The 15,166-nt window shown below is 34.1% G+C and overlaps 2 protein-coding genes across 4 annotated transcripts; both read left to right on the top strand.

Annotated features, from left to right (window-relative positions):
• Positions 1-2,086: 2,086 nt before the first annotated feature.
• Positions 2,087-4,440, top strand: LOC123199751 (heat shock factor protein HSF24-like). Its single transcript, XM_044614802.1, has 2 exons — positions 2,087-2,681; positions 3,515-4,440. The coding sequence occupies exons 1-2, from the start codon at positions 2,478-2,480 to the stop codon at positions 4,127-4,129; spliced, it is 819 nt and encodes a 272-aa protein (XP_044470737.1). The 5' UTR covers positions 2,087-2,477; the 3' UTR covers positions 4,130-4,440.
• A 707-nt stretch (positions 4,441-5,147) lies between these two features.
• LOC123199617 (caltractin-like) lies at positions 5,148-13,241 on the top strand. Of its 3 annotated transcripts, XM_044614647.1 has the most exons (9): positions 5,148-5,591; positions 6,212-6,784; positions 7,786-7,793; positions 11,349-11,464; positions 11,547-11,583; positions 11,669-11,696; positions 11,858-12,010; positions 12,084-12,186; positions 13,006-13,241. In XM_044614647.1, exons 1-9 carry the CDS (start codon positions 5,229-5,231, stop codon positions 13,059-13,061), a joined length of 1,437 nt encoding a protein of 478 aa, XP_044470582.1. In that variant the 5' UTR covers positions 5,148-5,228; the 3' UTR covers positions 13,062-13,241. The 3 variants fall into 3 exon arrangements, with proteins under 3 accessions (XP_044470582.1, XP_044470581.1, XP_044470580.1); XM_044614646.1 differs by lacking the exons at positions 5,148-5,591; positions 6,212-6,784; positions 7,786-7,793 and adding an exon at positions 10,092-10,212 and having other exon boundaries at positions 11,344-11,464; XM_044614645.1 differs by lacking the exons at positions 5,148-5,591; positions 6,212-6,784; positions 7,786-7,793 and adding an exon at positions 10,833-10,965 and having other exon boundaries at positions 11,344-11,464.
• The last annotated feature ends 1,925 nt before the right edge of the window (positions 13,242-15,166 follow it).

Genomic DNA, 15,166 nt, shown 5'->3' with positions numbered 1-15,166 from the left:
TGGTGGCTAGGGCTGGATTCGAGCCGAGCCGAGCTCGACTCACAGCCAACTCGGTTCGGTTCGGTTTTTTTATGGCCGGCTCGAGTTCGGCTTGAGCTCAACTTGTTTATGGCTCGGTTCGACTCGTTTTTCATATCAAAACGATACCGTTTTATATATATATATATATATGGATCAAAACGACGTCATTTTATATAAAAAATTTTAAAAAAAAATTACCGAGCCAATCCGAGCCAGCTTGAGCTCGATCGAGCCGAGTAGAGCCTGACTCGTTTCGGGCTCGAACCGAGCCGAGCAGAGCTCGAGCTCGAGCTGGCTTGGCTCGAATCCAGCCCTACTGGTGGCGTTGGCTCTCCCTCCTGGCTCAACTCTCTTTGCTGACCACTTTCCAACCACCGACATAGGCTATTTCCTCTGACGAAGACGAAATCGTCTTCGTTCGAGACAAAAACAATCCACGAAGAGGATTTCGTCTTCGTCAAAGGATATAGCCTACGCTGGTGGTTGGGAAGTAATCGACAGAGAGAGTTGAACTCGGATAGAGAGCCAACGCCATCGGAGATAACCATCTCCGGTGATTTTGACCTTGATTTGCAAATTCTAGGAGAAAATTTTTGATTTTTTAAACTTTAGGTGGGGGTTGAATTGTGATTTTCAAGTTGGGGGGGGGGGGGAATATAACAAAACTTTATATTTTTAAAATTTTTTATTAAATAACAATTTTATCTCTAAGCATAATTATGATTTTTAATAGATAGATAAGATTTTAGATTTTTTAAACTTTATTAGTATGTCTTGAGAATAACACTTAAACTTGGGGGGTTGAAATAGTGCTTTGACCTATTAAAAATATCTTTTGGAAATACAATGGAAACTTCCTCCAAGAAAAACTTCCACCGTTTTACAATAAAAAAATAGCAAATAAAATTCCAACCTTGCTTTTCTCTCCTCTTATCTCGACCTTTATTAGCTTTGAAACTTGAAAAGAAGACTAAAGTGGGTTTTTAAAAAGGCCAAACGACTATTTCCCACCCAAGGTATGCTGTAATGACAAGTTTCTCCCCTTTAACTATGGAAATACCAAACACCCACCCATGGCCAGTTAAATTTAACGGGGTTAAGGGTAAAATTGTCATTTTCTCTATAATATTAAAAAATAAACTAAAATATAATTTCCTTTTGCCCCCCTAAAGTTTGAAAACAAAAATTTTCCCCCAGCCTAAGTTTAAGAAAATGGCAGTTTCACCCTAGGGTTTGGTTTTGAAATCTCCGGCGACCTCTCCGGCTCCGTTGCCGACGGCTTCTCCCTCCCGAAGAATCCTCTCCTTCCGGTGATCGGTTTCCTCCCATTTGGAGGTCCGATCGTCGCCGGAAAAGCGGTGGGAGACGAAGAACTTCGTCGGGGAAGACGAAGTTCTTCGTCTTCCCAGACGAAGACGAAGCCGTCGTCTTCGTCTGGGAAGACGATCGGCTTCCCAGGGAAGACAACACGAAGAACTTCGTCTTCCCCGACGAAGTTCTTCGTCTCCCACCGCTTTTCCGGCGACGATCGGACCTCCAAATGGGAGGAAACCGATCACCGGAAGGAGAGGATTCTTCGGGAGGGAGAAGCCGTCGGCAACGGAGCCGGAGAGGTCGCCGGAGATTTCAAAACCAAACCCTAGGGTGAAACTGCCATTTTCTTAAACTTAGGCTGGGGGGAAATTTTTTTTTTCAAACTTTAGGGGGGCAAAAGGAGATAAAATTTTCAGGCGTTAGGGTTCTGTTAAATTTAACTGGCCATGGGTGGGTGTTTGGTATTTCCATAGTTAAAGGGGGAAAACTTGTCATTACAGCATACCTTGGGTGGGAAATAGTCGTTTGGCCTTTTAAAAACCCTATTCAAACTGACCTGTAGAGCAGATCGAGCTTTAAATACAGTGATGATATTGATTTATTAGATTATATATACCAAAAAATTAATTTTAAAATGTTATTAAAAAAGACTTAAATTTATATTTTGGTTGAACGTAGGCTGAGACTAAAGTGGGGTCGTTTGTTTATTTCTCCCTTGTTTTATTATTTTTGTTATGTTTCTCAAAATTTCCAGAACCAACATCGCTTTCTTCTCTTCCTTTTATAGTTGTCTCGTACAAGAAATAATAAAGAGAAAGCTATTTTTGTGAGAAAGTTATGGTCTTGGCCCTGTATAAACCAGGCTCATCCGAAAAACTTTTTCCGGTGATTGCTCATGGCGGAAGGTAGGAGCAACCGCCTCACTAATCTCGTTCTCTCTAGGATTTTCCTTTCTGGGTTTTACTGTTGGGACTGGGAATTCTTGACTGCTCTCTTGCTCTTTAGTTCTTATTCTTCTTCCATCTAAACAAAAATACCCCATACGTAGGTTGTTGTTTTCAGTTGAAAATTTTTTCTTTAGGTTTTGCTTTTGGCTTGATCTTCTTGGGGGTTGTTGAAGGGTAAATCGGGGATTGAAAAATATGGCGCACAGGTCGGTGCCGGCGCCGTTTCTGTTGAAGACGTATCAGTTGGTGGATGATCCCACGACGGACGATGTGATCTCGTGGAATGAAAGTGGCAACACCTTCGTCGTCTGGAAAACTGCTGATTTTGCAAGGGATTTGCTTCCTAATTACTTCAAGCACAACAATTTCTCTAGCTTTGTTCGCCAACTCAATACCTATGTAAGTTACATCTACCATTTCCTCCAAATTTTTTTGGAAAAAAATTCAATAAAATTGCGTGCTCCTTTTTAGTACATAATTCTTATATAAACGTCGGAATATCATATAGATAAATGTAATTTTTTCTTATTTTTTAGGTAAAAATTTTATATAAAATTATGTTTATACTTTTTGAACTAATAATTATATAATTTAGGTAGGTAAATGATTGTGTTATTTTATGAATATATAAGTTTAAAATAAAAATAAAATAATATTTAATTTTAATTATATATAATATTAATTATTTTAAATATATATTTTATATAAAAATAATATATTATTATATAATTAAATAATTTTAAATTTTGGAAGTTATCATAGTTAATCTAATGATAATAAATTAAAAAAAATTGCAAAGGCATGGATAATAAAATTGCGATTTTCAGTACAGTAAAATACACTTCTATTTCTTGGTATAGCTTGTGGTCAAATTTTGGGTGAGGGGTAAAATAGTAATTTAAAATATAAAACAAATTAATTTCTTTCTGGGGAATAAAATCCGATCCGCGTGTAATTCTTTCTTTTTTGATTGAGAGCATGGAATCTCAGAGTTCTTCTCTTCCTCTCCATTCTTTTTCCTGTAACGGTTTCCGCCATACAGCTCTTATCTATATTCACCATTTTCTTTACATTTCATTGGAGCTTTAAACCTTTTTAAACGTAATCAACTTGATATTCTTCTTCTTCTTTTTTTTTTTTTTCTGATTAATGAATATTAATTGTATGAACCTTTGAAATATTGTCATATTCCAAATAGTAAATTTTCGATTTTACCGGTTGAATTTTTATAGGGATTTCGAAAAATTGTTGTGGACAAATGGGAATTCGCCAACGATAATTTCCGGCGAGGGCAGAAAGAGCTGCTAACGGAAATCCATCGCCGGAAAACGGCGCCACCACCAGCGACACAAACTGCGGGGAAAGGAGCTGCTGCGAAGGCAAATTCGGGGTCAAATTCTGGCGAGGATCTGGGGTCGACGTCAACTTCATCTTCGGATTCGAAGAGCCCGGGATCGGGATCGATTGACACCGCGAAGGTCGCCGATCTTACTGATGAGAACGCGAAGCTGAAAAAGGACAACGAGATGCTGAGCACGGAGCTAGCGCAGGCGAAGAAGCAGTGCGACGAGCTGATAGGGTTTTTGACAAAATGTGTTAAAGTGGGGCCTGATCAGATCAATCGCATCATCCGGCAAGGAAGCTGTGGGTCCACCTGTGATGGAGGATTCGTAAGTGATGATGATGAAGAAAGTTGTGGAAAGTTGAAGCTATTTGGGGTTTGGTTAAAAGGCGATGGAAAGAAGCGTGGTCGTGAGGAGGGTAGTATTGCCTGTGCTGGGTCACATGACATGAAGAACGTGGAGCTTCATGCGCCGTTCATGAAGAGCAGCAAAGTTTGTAACTGACCAATCGATCAATCAGGACGATTGAAAAAATGCGGTGCGTAGTGTAAGGATTGTGCGCGTCTCTGCAGGTGATTTACTATGGAAGAAAAGGAAACATCTTATTAAAAGTTTGTTTAGATGCCTTGTAATATTGTTTTTTTTTTTTTTTAAATTTTATGGGTGCAAGAAATTTAGGTAAGTGGAGATCAAAGGCAAATGGATCTCTACGAAGGGGAGTCCACCCTTATTAAATGGATAACGTTAGAAAATATGCACGTGTAGGATTTGCTTCCAATAATATAAACGATACTGTATGATTGTTACCTTTTAAACCAAATACTTTAATGCTTTACACATTATAATGGATCTCTGATGAAGATGAAAGGAGAGAGAAGGGAAAAAGACTGATAAGGGAGAAGAAGAGATCTAAGAAGGTTGGTCAACAATTGGAAATGAGATGATCGTAAGAGAGGAGGAGAAAAAAATTAAAAAAAAAATAGTTATTTTTAAAATTTTGGATAAAAAAATTTTAATTTTTTAAAATATTTTTTATTAAAAGATAATTTTATCTTTAATTTTAATTGAAAATGTTAATAAAGTGGTATATTTTTGGATTTTTAAAATTTTAAATATGAAAATTTTAAAACATACTAAACCTTAACTGGGAATAAGTTTGTTGGCCACTTAGAAATCATCAAACTTACTGGACATTAAAGGGGAAAGCTTCATTTTCCTTTGCCTTTATCACAAAAATGTAATCTTTCCTTACAGATATTTTTTTTTCTTTTAAAATTTTAATTATGGTAAAACCCTTTTTTGTTTCTTTTTTTTAATTATTATGAGCAACACTGGATTTTGGAAATACTAGTCTAAATCACGTGTGAACTAATTAGGAACAAAATATTATTTATTTTGGTCTTTTTACTAATTTTCTTGGGAAAATGATTTTTCTTCAAGAGTGTGAAAATTTGGTCTTTCATGAAACCTTGGGTAGGAGATGGGGATTTGGCCATAAAACATTAAGACCACACCGAACAGTTTTAACACGTCCAAAGACTAAAAGAATAGAAAACGCGGCGTTTTGAGTTGTGCGTCGTGCTGTCAAATAAACTGGACACTGATGAGCAGGACAAGACTCAGATGGAAACGTATGGCTGTAAACATATGCCACTCTTTACCTTCTCAGCTCTGTTCTTCCATTTCTACTCGTAGAGTTTTAGCTCCAAAGTCCTCAAAGGCTCTCATAACTTGCTCAGCCAAACCACTATCCTCTCACATGGAATCACGAGGACAGTTTCTGGAATTCCCTTACGTTTCTGCGCCGATCAGGACTCTCATGATTGATCTCGTATCGACGGTCGAAAATCGCCTTGGCTCGCAGCTGCTTCCTTGCACTCTACCAACTGATGTACAGTATTACGAGAACCAGAGTGGTAACGCCCAAGCCTCTATGCACATCAGATCAGGCCTCGACTCCTCTTCGGTAAATTCGGTTTCTACTGTTTGTTCAAAATCCCCTTGGTTACATGATACATAAGAAATTTATCACATATTATGTTAATCGTCACAATTGATCGTTTTGCTCACAAGTTAGAAGGCTTTTCTAAGAATCAAGCTGAGATTTTGTAAAAATATCTCCACATTTGGAAAGTGTTATTTAGCTTGATTTATTTTGAGCTTGAGTTTTGTGTTTCATCATTCAGTTCTTTTATTTCCCCTTTTTGATATTGAATATGGGTTGAATGTGTTTGGAGTAATATATGGTGTTGGTAGCTCAACTCTTTTCAAATTAATTTTTTATGCTGGCTTTGGAGTTTCAAGTGAACTCCACTCTATATTCCTGTGATTGCTTTGGTGGTAGTTTAATTGAGGAAAGAATGTACTCTAAATTGGTTGACAAAATGAAAGGAAGAAATCAAGATCGATTGGCTGGATTAATTAGACTTAACTTCTTTCAGAGAAATTAACTGGAACCAGTAATTTTGCCATATTGATACCAAAAATATTAAGGCCAAAATTGTTTGTTGGGTTCTGATTGCAAGTTGAAACTTGTATGATGCGGTTTCTGGGTCTAAATTTTAGCATAATTTACTTGTATGTCAGATTGATTTCATTCTGGGAAGTTGGATACACTGTGAGTTGCCAACAGGAGCATTGAACATATCAAGCCTTTCAACCTATTTAAACTCTTCTACTGATGCGCCAAATTTCTTAATTGAGCTTATACAGAGTAGCCCTACATCTTTAGTCCTCATCCTTGATTTGCCCCCTCGAAAGGATCTTGTTCTAGACCCGGACTACCTTCACACCTTCTATGAAAGCACAAAGCTGGACACATATCGACAAATGCTTGAGAAAGTCCCTGAGGTTAGACCATACTACTCACCAACACTCTACATACGCTGTGCTGTCTCTCCAACAGCAGTTATGGTGCGCATAGAAACAGAGTCAGAAGAATCAGCACGCATTGAGGAAATTGTAACAAGTTATGTGGATCCTATTGCTAAGGAACTGCTGGGAATATGGTTGAATCAGTGTGCTTGTGGTGAAAGAGAAGTTGGGGAGACAGAGAGAGCTTATTTGGAAGAGAGGGATAGGGTAAATAGGAGCAAGACCATTGAGATTGATCTGGTGTCAAGCTTCCCAAGGTTATTTGGGCAAGAAGTAGCAGATCGGGTAATAGGAGAACTACGGAAGGTTTATAATATAGGCACATGAGGTGCCTAGGAGAACTACGGAAGGTTTAGGAGATTACTTTCCTAAATTATATGAAGAAGGATGGATTGTTTGATGTGGCGAATTAGATTTCATTGTGTCTCATTCGTGTCTTTAAAAAGAATTGGAAATTTCTTGTTTGTAAGTTGTAACCGTAGTGATATAATAAAACATGGGGCTGAATGAATAGTATTTTTCTTGGATCAAAATCTGAATTTGGTTTTTAAATGATTTCATATGAAAGAATGCAACAAAGATCAAGGTAAAAACAAACACCAAAGAAAAATGAAAAGACGAAATATGCTTGTTTAAGTGCTGATTGATATCATACGACAGTGAATTGTGTCAGACTGATTGTAGTATGGCCTGCCAATTGGTAGGCCTTGCGGATTGTGTTAGCCTGCATGCGTTAAAAGGTCCATGGCACAGTGTCTTCTTGGACCTTCAGTAGCTCGGCTTATATGCTTTTATAGACCAACTTGTCGTTATATATGTATTTTAATTTTTAATTAAAAATTATTTTTTTAAAATTTTTATTGTTTTTCTGCAAGTTATATCGGGTCAACCCGTAATTTTGATGGGTTATGCCAAAATTAAGGGAGCTGGTTGTGTCATGTGCTGATCTAACCCCTTTAACATTTCTACTTGATATGCTGTAGATATAGCGAATCTATCAACTTTGACTTCTCCTGTCCATTGGACAACATAACCAATAACAAAGCCTCTTAATTATAGGCTTTAAAGTTTTTTGCAATTTAAATAATAAATAATTTTCTTTTATGTACCCTTTAACAATTAACAATTATAATCACCATGTATGTGTGTGTGTGTACACACACACACACACATAATTGAGTTATAAGTACCTTGTTTGTGAAATTTTTGTCATCCACTGAATTATGTAATTCCAAATTTTGTGTAAGTCTCATATTATAATAGTAGTGATGAAGATCCGATAAAAGATCTTGATGTTTGATGTTTATTGTCTAATGGGATGTGATATAAGTAGAGCTAAGAGAAAATAAAAAAGATGAAAAATTTTTAATTTGGTTTAACCTATTGATGGGAAAACCTATGTCTACAATACAGTAATTTGTTGGTGTTTACAAAATATTTTGAAAAAGATGTGTAAAAGACAGGGTGATTAGCTAGATGACTTGCCTATGTGTTTATATCTTTATCCAAGTAAATTTTTCTCTCTTTTCTTGTATTGGCCTTATCGAGGAGAAGTTATATTCAAATAGGAATAGTTAGAAGTTCTTAATTTAAATATAATTTTGGAATTTATTTCTATTTTAATTGAATTGAAATAGAATATTTACAAGAACAAAAACATCTTAATTGGAAAGGAGAATATAGCTTTCGCTTTTTGACATGACAATAGAAAAATGCTTTTGTAGATATTGAGTTGATTTATTACTAAATAGAAATCTTCTTGTTTTCTCGAAATGGAATGTCTATCTGTGTTACTTAATGTATGGTGAACATGAGGTGTACTTAATCTCTAGTTGCTAATCATAATTACTCGGATGGGTTCTCTTGAAGTAATGATTCTTTCTTGGGGAGGTATTTTATGGGCAAGAAAATATCATATAATAATTATTCTAGGTTTTCATAATGTAAGGGGGACTTAAAAAGAATTCTATCGTTGTTTGCTTGAATTAATGCCACGTGAAAATTATGAAACCTTCATGATAGAGACATTTTAGTTGGTATAATCATCACTTTGTACGTTTTAAGTAGTATATTAATCTTGTTATTCCACTTTTCTATAAAATATGATTAATAGTACTTTGTTTGTATTACAAGATGATCGACACGTGTCTTGGGGTTGTGTTGAACAACTAGGATTGGTCTATATTTTGCATGTGTATTTAAAAAAGAGAGTGGTTGACTTAAGTCTTTCACATTTTAAACATTTCCAAGCTTGTTGATATTCTAAGAATTGCATTTTTTGTTGGTAGATTGAAAAAATATCTTTAATGGTTAGTAAGATGGTGAGTTGTTGACTTTTGAGAGTTTTTTGCTGTTGGTAAACTAACTAGTTTTGTTTTTCTATGTAGGTGTAGGACAACATAGTGTACTTCTATGTGTGGTGGAAAAGGGGAGTTCAAAGCTTGACTCCTCTTTAGAAGGAGATGACATGGAAACATTTTGCAACCTAATGGTTTTTCTAATGTGGGTGTGTTAAACAATCTTACTTAAGTTTATTGTGTTATAGAGAGGACTTGATGCTCGAGTCTTGCTTCATCTTCCATTCCAAGTTCTTGCAAAAGTTCTATAAGGGAGGGACATTTGCGTTTTTGGTGCAAAGGTTAAGAAAAAGTTGGAGAAATCATTTAGGAAGAGACTTTGAGATGTTTCTCAAGGGCTTGACATTCTTATGGAGCCCAACCATATATGTGATTGCAGTGTCGAGGAAAAATGTTGTACTCTTGGAATCATTATCGATTAAGTCTTAGTAGTCATGACTGACTTGTCTATGGTTGCAATTGTAACGTATATTTAATCTTCCTCTTAGGATGAAATCCGACCCTTCTAAAAGGAGATCAAAAGAGCCTGGTTGGAATTAACAGTCATAAGAGAGAGCTCATGTAAGCAGGGTTAGGGTTGTTACTAGTGGCAGTTCATCCTGAATGATCAAGGAGGGCTCCAAAGGTCACAGTCTGTAGGATCCACTTCCAGTGGAGGGAGGCTAGGGACAATAGACTTTCTTTGTTGGACAACCTCTATTCGAGATGTTCCCTCGGGAAAAGGGTTCTTCTTGGGTATTTTGATGCAATGGATGAATCCATATGTGGAATTGGACAAGTTTAAAAGAAAGTCAAGAACAAATTGCATACAAGGGTATACAAGTAATTTAACATAAGATATCAATATTAAAATTTAAAAATCAATTTTTGCGCCTACTTTTATTTTTCTCAATGTTTTTATCTTATCATTTAAAGTAATTTATTGAAAAAACCTACCTGTGGGATGAGAAAGTGTGCGGAAAATGTTGTTTTGCCTAAAAATTTTTGTAACGTGTATAAATAACGGATAATATTATGTACATAATTATATATATATATATATATATATATATATATATATATATATATATATATATATATATATATATCATTATAACTTTTAATTATGTAATCAAATAATTAAAAATAAAATAATACCTAATTATATAATAATGCATTGTTATTTAGGTATAAAGTGATACACTTTAAATAATTGACACGATCCATTTTGAAAAATTCTTTTTCATTTTACCCCCCATATTTCGTATAAAACTTATACCGAAAAATTGAAGTTGGTAAGTTTTAGTCCAGCATTCGGGTTCTTTTTCTGAGAGGACATCTGTAAAACGCGTCGCGATCTCATCGACCCAAACAATGGTGCGTTCTTTTCATGCTAAACTCAATTGGTGATTTACATTTTAAGGATGAGTCTCAGAATTCACTTTTTAGTTCTCTGAATCTTCTTTCTTTCTTACTGCTGTAATTATTATTTATCTTCTTATAGTTTAGTTCGTAATGTTCATTAAATTGGGCTTTTGTTTTACGTTTTTTCTTTTGATTATTGATTCTATTGAAAACCCTAATTAAATCTTGTGAAAATTTTGATCCGAGGATTTGAAAAATTTCTGCTATTGAATGATTGATTAGAGCTTGGTTTTTAAATCACAGTTATCAGTATCTTACAATATACAATATGTATTATATAAGACGAAATAAGTGAAAAATGATGCGTTTCTTAAGATATATCGAATTAGAATGATAAAATGGATATATTGTATGTATCATACAGTATGATGCATATTATTGATACAGATCGATCTACCTTTTTAGAAAAAATGAAAATGTAATAAAAATGTATATGAAAAATTTTAAAATTTAAAGAGTGTTTGTGATATTTTTTAAAATGATGATGTTTTTATTAGAATTTTTTATTATTTTATTAATATTTTATTATTTATTTTTTAAAACGTGTATCTTATGTTATATACATGGTACAAAAAATTTGGTTTTTGATACACAATATAATACAATTCGATTATCATGTTTTAAATAGTTTACAAAGCATATATCTTAGTTCTTTTAGTTTCTTAAAGTTTCATGGGTTGGTTGCAAAAGCATAGATCAACTAAGTTGAGTTCTTTGTTATTTGGCACATCTGTTTATAATGGATTCTTTAGAATTGTGTTCTATTATTATTATTTTGTTGGGGAATTGTTTTTTATGCTTGAACAGATGCTGCTGCTTATTCTTGCGATATTTTTGGGAAGTCTTACATTCTATGATAGAATTTGGGGTTGTGGAGATTATAGAATTAGTCAAATTTATGGAGGATTTTTATCTTTGTGTTTATATATATTTATTGGGCATATGAAATATTTTCAAAATACTTTTATTGATCAAATTGATGGCTTACTTCGTCTTGTTGTCTGAATTCCAGTAAAAGTTGGATTTTTTTCTTTTAACTTTTCATATTGTTTTGTTCTGATAAATTTCCATTTACCATCCCAGACAAGTGTTTATACAGGGTTATCTAGGAAAGATAAACCAAGAGGCCGTCCTCATGGGTTACCACATCAGAAGAAGCAAGAGATTAAGGAAGCATTTGAGCTATTTGACACTGATGGCTCAGGTATGAAATAACTTATGATTATTGTGTCTCTCTTAAATATGTAGGTAACTTATTAAGTTTTCATTCTGATTGTTTTGTCCAGGCACTATTGATGCCAAAGAGCTGAATGTTGCCATGAGGTGTGTATATACTATAGAATATATGCTTAGAATTTTTAAAGCTGACTAGTTATGAAATAGTAGAACTAAAGTTTTCTCATGGCAGGGCTCTTGGTTTTGAGATGAATGAAGAGGTAGTTTCTATACCATCAATTATTTTCTGGTTTAACTGTACATCTTTCCAATAAGACCTCTGGTCATTTTGGCATAATCATGGAGATTTGTTCTTGTGTTTAGAATTGTAGCCTACCAACTTCTTGCTTGACTAACATAATAATTTTCTGTGCCATTGCAGCAAATCAATCAAATGATTGCATCTGTTGACAAGGATGGCAGTGGTGCAATTGAATTTGATGAATTTGTGCAAATGATGACAGCTAAGATTGGTGAAAGAGACTCCAAGGAAGAGCTCATGAAAGCATTTTACATCATTGACCAAGATAACAATGTGAAGTTTCGTTAGTTTAGACCTTGGATTCCCACTTTTTATATAATTACTGATTCTTCTATTTGGCATGCAGGGAAAGATATCAGTTGAAGACATTAGGCGGATTGCAAAGGATCTGGGTGAGAACTTCACTGAACGAGAGATAAATGAGATGGTTGAGGAAGCAGACAAAGACCGTAAGTTAGCCTCGTCTTTTTAACCATTACTCCTGTGATTTTTGCTTTCAACTTTATCTCCAATGACCTGGCTGATTATGATTGTACTTCTTAATTTTTTGCCAAATAACATGTTTGGTTTCCTTTTTATCTATTTAATGTGCTCTTAAGAGACTTAGTTAACTTTGTGCAATCTGGCCATTTGGGAAGAGTTGCCTCTGGGTCGAATCAAAGAGGCATGACACTGCCCAAAGTGCTTCTAGATGTCAAAAGCAACTTGCGAAATTAACTGTCATACAGGTTGAGATACAAAGTTGTAATCCCAACTTTTTATGTAGCTTGTTTTTGAAATTAGAGAAGTTCTTACTTGCATTTGTAGTTGCACTGCATCGTGAGGATAGAGAAAACTTGGGAGAGTCTTAGAAAGCCATGCATCCTTTTGTCAACTGGTTTGGTATCTTTTAGCAGCATAGGACGTACTAGATAGCAGAAGCAGTTCCTATAAAGCACTCCCGAATTCACTCATACAGATTCTCTAGTTAGAAATGCCTAAGTTGTGGCCAGTGGCCTTGCATGTGCCATAACTTATTCACTTGAATTATATCTGAATGAGATGCCGGTTCATAGTTTGGGAATTGTTGGCCAAAGCCTACTCAACCATTCGCTACTGGAAATTCTGTGTTTTGTAGCCTCTCAGGTTATCTCACTTGGTGGCAAAATCCTGGACAGCATCTTCTGATTTATTTGCTAGATCTTATGAACTTCGAAATATATATATGTTGTGCTTTGGTCGTACAAGTATATTGCTTACAATGGATATGATTTTGGCAAAATATGTAGATGATGGAGAGGTGAGCGTTGATGAGTTTATGAGGATGATGAGGACAACTACATAGAGGTACTAAAGCTCTGCAGAATGTTGAGAAAGGATCATGCTGTAGCTGTAGTATATTTGTCTAAATTAAAAAAAAAAATATTGTGCTCTAGACAAATAATGTTCATTTTTTATAGTGGTTTGATTTTAATTCTGTAGCAAATTATTTATTACTAATTATAATGGTTGGAGTTGGACATTATTAAAGTGTCACCTACAAAAAAAAATATAAATAAAACTATATATATATATTTTTTAATATATAATTAGATATATAAATAATGTATTATAATGTGATTAGATAATATTAAATTAATGATAAAATAATATTTAATCATCTGATCATACATTATTTATGTATTTAATTATGTACACAAAAGTATGTGTACATAATATTTCTCTGAAGAGTAATACTATGTGTACCTACTTTAGGTACACAAATATATATACACTCATATATGTCATCATATGATTGGTTATTGTTTTATTCTTAATTCAAAATCATTTAATCATACGATGACATATATAAATGTGTACATATTTGTGTATCCAAAATAGGTACACATAATTTTATTGTTCTCTGAAAATATAAAATATCACTAGAGCTACTTTTGTCATGCAAGAAGGTGTATAAGAAACTCTAATGTCAATATAATGGTTGACGAAGCCTTGGTACAGCTTACCATGAAAGATCATCCCCTCATCATTCTTATAAATAACAAAAAGTTCATAATTAATTTATATTAAACCAATGAGTACATATTTGATGAATCTTGAAGGCTTGTAAACTATTTTTCTGCTTTTCAATCGAAATATTGATGTAACCAAATGTAGAAATCGTTAAAGAAGAAAGTTTTTTTGTTATACTCCTTTTTCATATCATTTTTTTTTTGATAATGAAAAATCTTATTTGAGTCAGACTGTTTATTTGAGGCTGAATCAATCACACAAAATATGTAAAATCTTACGTTAGAGTCTAAAATTAAAATATTGAAAGAAAGATTTGAGTTTATATGCTCTGATATAAAACTCTTCCATTGCTACTCAAACTATTCTTGGGGGTTTTATGTCGTTTCTTTACAAATCATTAACCTTTATTTTTATCATGGAAACACTCAATACAATCCATGAAACACTCTTCATTGAATTTTATTCCTCTGTTGGAACACTGATTCAACACTTGAAGGCTTTGAATATTGAAATCTCTCCTCACCGTCCACGGCCTTAAAAAAAAAAAAAAAAAACAAACTCTCTTGGAGAATTTTTCAAGCCTTGTTTTCATCTGGGTGCTCCAGGTCTACCTCTCTCTGCATTTTAAACCATCAAACAGCCATGCATGTCCTTCGCAGAATTTAAATGTCAGAAATGTTTGCAATTATGGAGAATATGAAGATTTGTTATGTCTCTACATGAAATGAAGAGTTTCGGGTTGCTCAACTCACATTTCCTTTTGCATAGAGCCATGCTCTGGCAACAGGTTTGAAGCCTAATGTGAGCACTTTGGCAAGTGTAATTCCTATGTGCACCCTTTTGGGTTTGTTTTATTTTGGTAAATCTCTTCATGGCTTTATTATTAAACCTGGATAAATGTGTGATTTGCCCTGCTTTGATTTCAGTGTATAGCCGCTGATTTTGATTTATCTACTGCTATGAAATTGTTTGATTCTGTGGTGGAAAAGAATGTTACAGCTTGGAATGCCCTGATATCTGCTTGTACACAAAGCAAAAGGTTTTTCTTTTTCAAAAGCTTTTGAGATGCTTGTATATTCTTAATAGTATTTCTAAAAGGCTTACCACATTCAGTAGGCATGTTGTGAAATTGTAATTTATAAACATTCTTGCTTTTTGGGTTTGAAATAGAATTAAATTTGAGTTAAATTAATTCGAGTTTAACTCAATTTGAAATTTGAGAAAACTTGAACTCGAATCGAAATAATTTTTTTATAATAATGTTACCTTTATAAATTGAAATCGATGGACTAACGTTTAACTGAGCTAAAAAATCATATGTCCAAGGTAAGTACTTATTCTATGAAAAAAATAAAAAAAATGATAATATATTAAAATACGGAATTGGAAACTTTAAAGTTGTAAGAATAATTGAACCATAAATCTCCTAAAACTACC

The sequence above is a fragment of the Mangifera indica genome, chromosome 16 (assembly GCF_011075055.1).
Source record: "Mangifera indica cultivar Alphonso chromosome 16, CATAS_Mindica_2.1, whole genome shotgun sequence".
NCBI classification, from domain to species: Eukaryota; Viridiplantae; Streptophyta; class Magnoliopsida; order Sapindales; family Anacardiaceae; genus Mangifera; species Mangifera indica.
The sequence above is the reverse complement of the archived record's forward strand: the minus strand, read 5'-3'. Positions and strand labels throughout refer to the sequence as shown.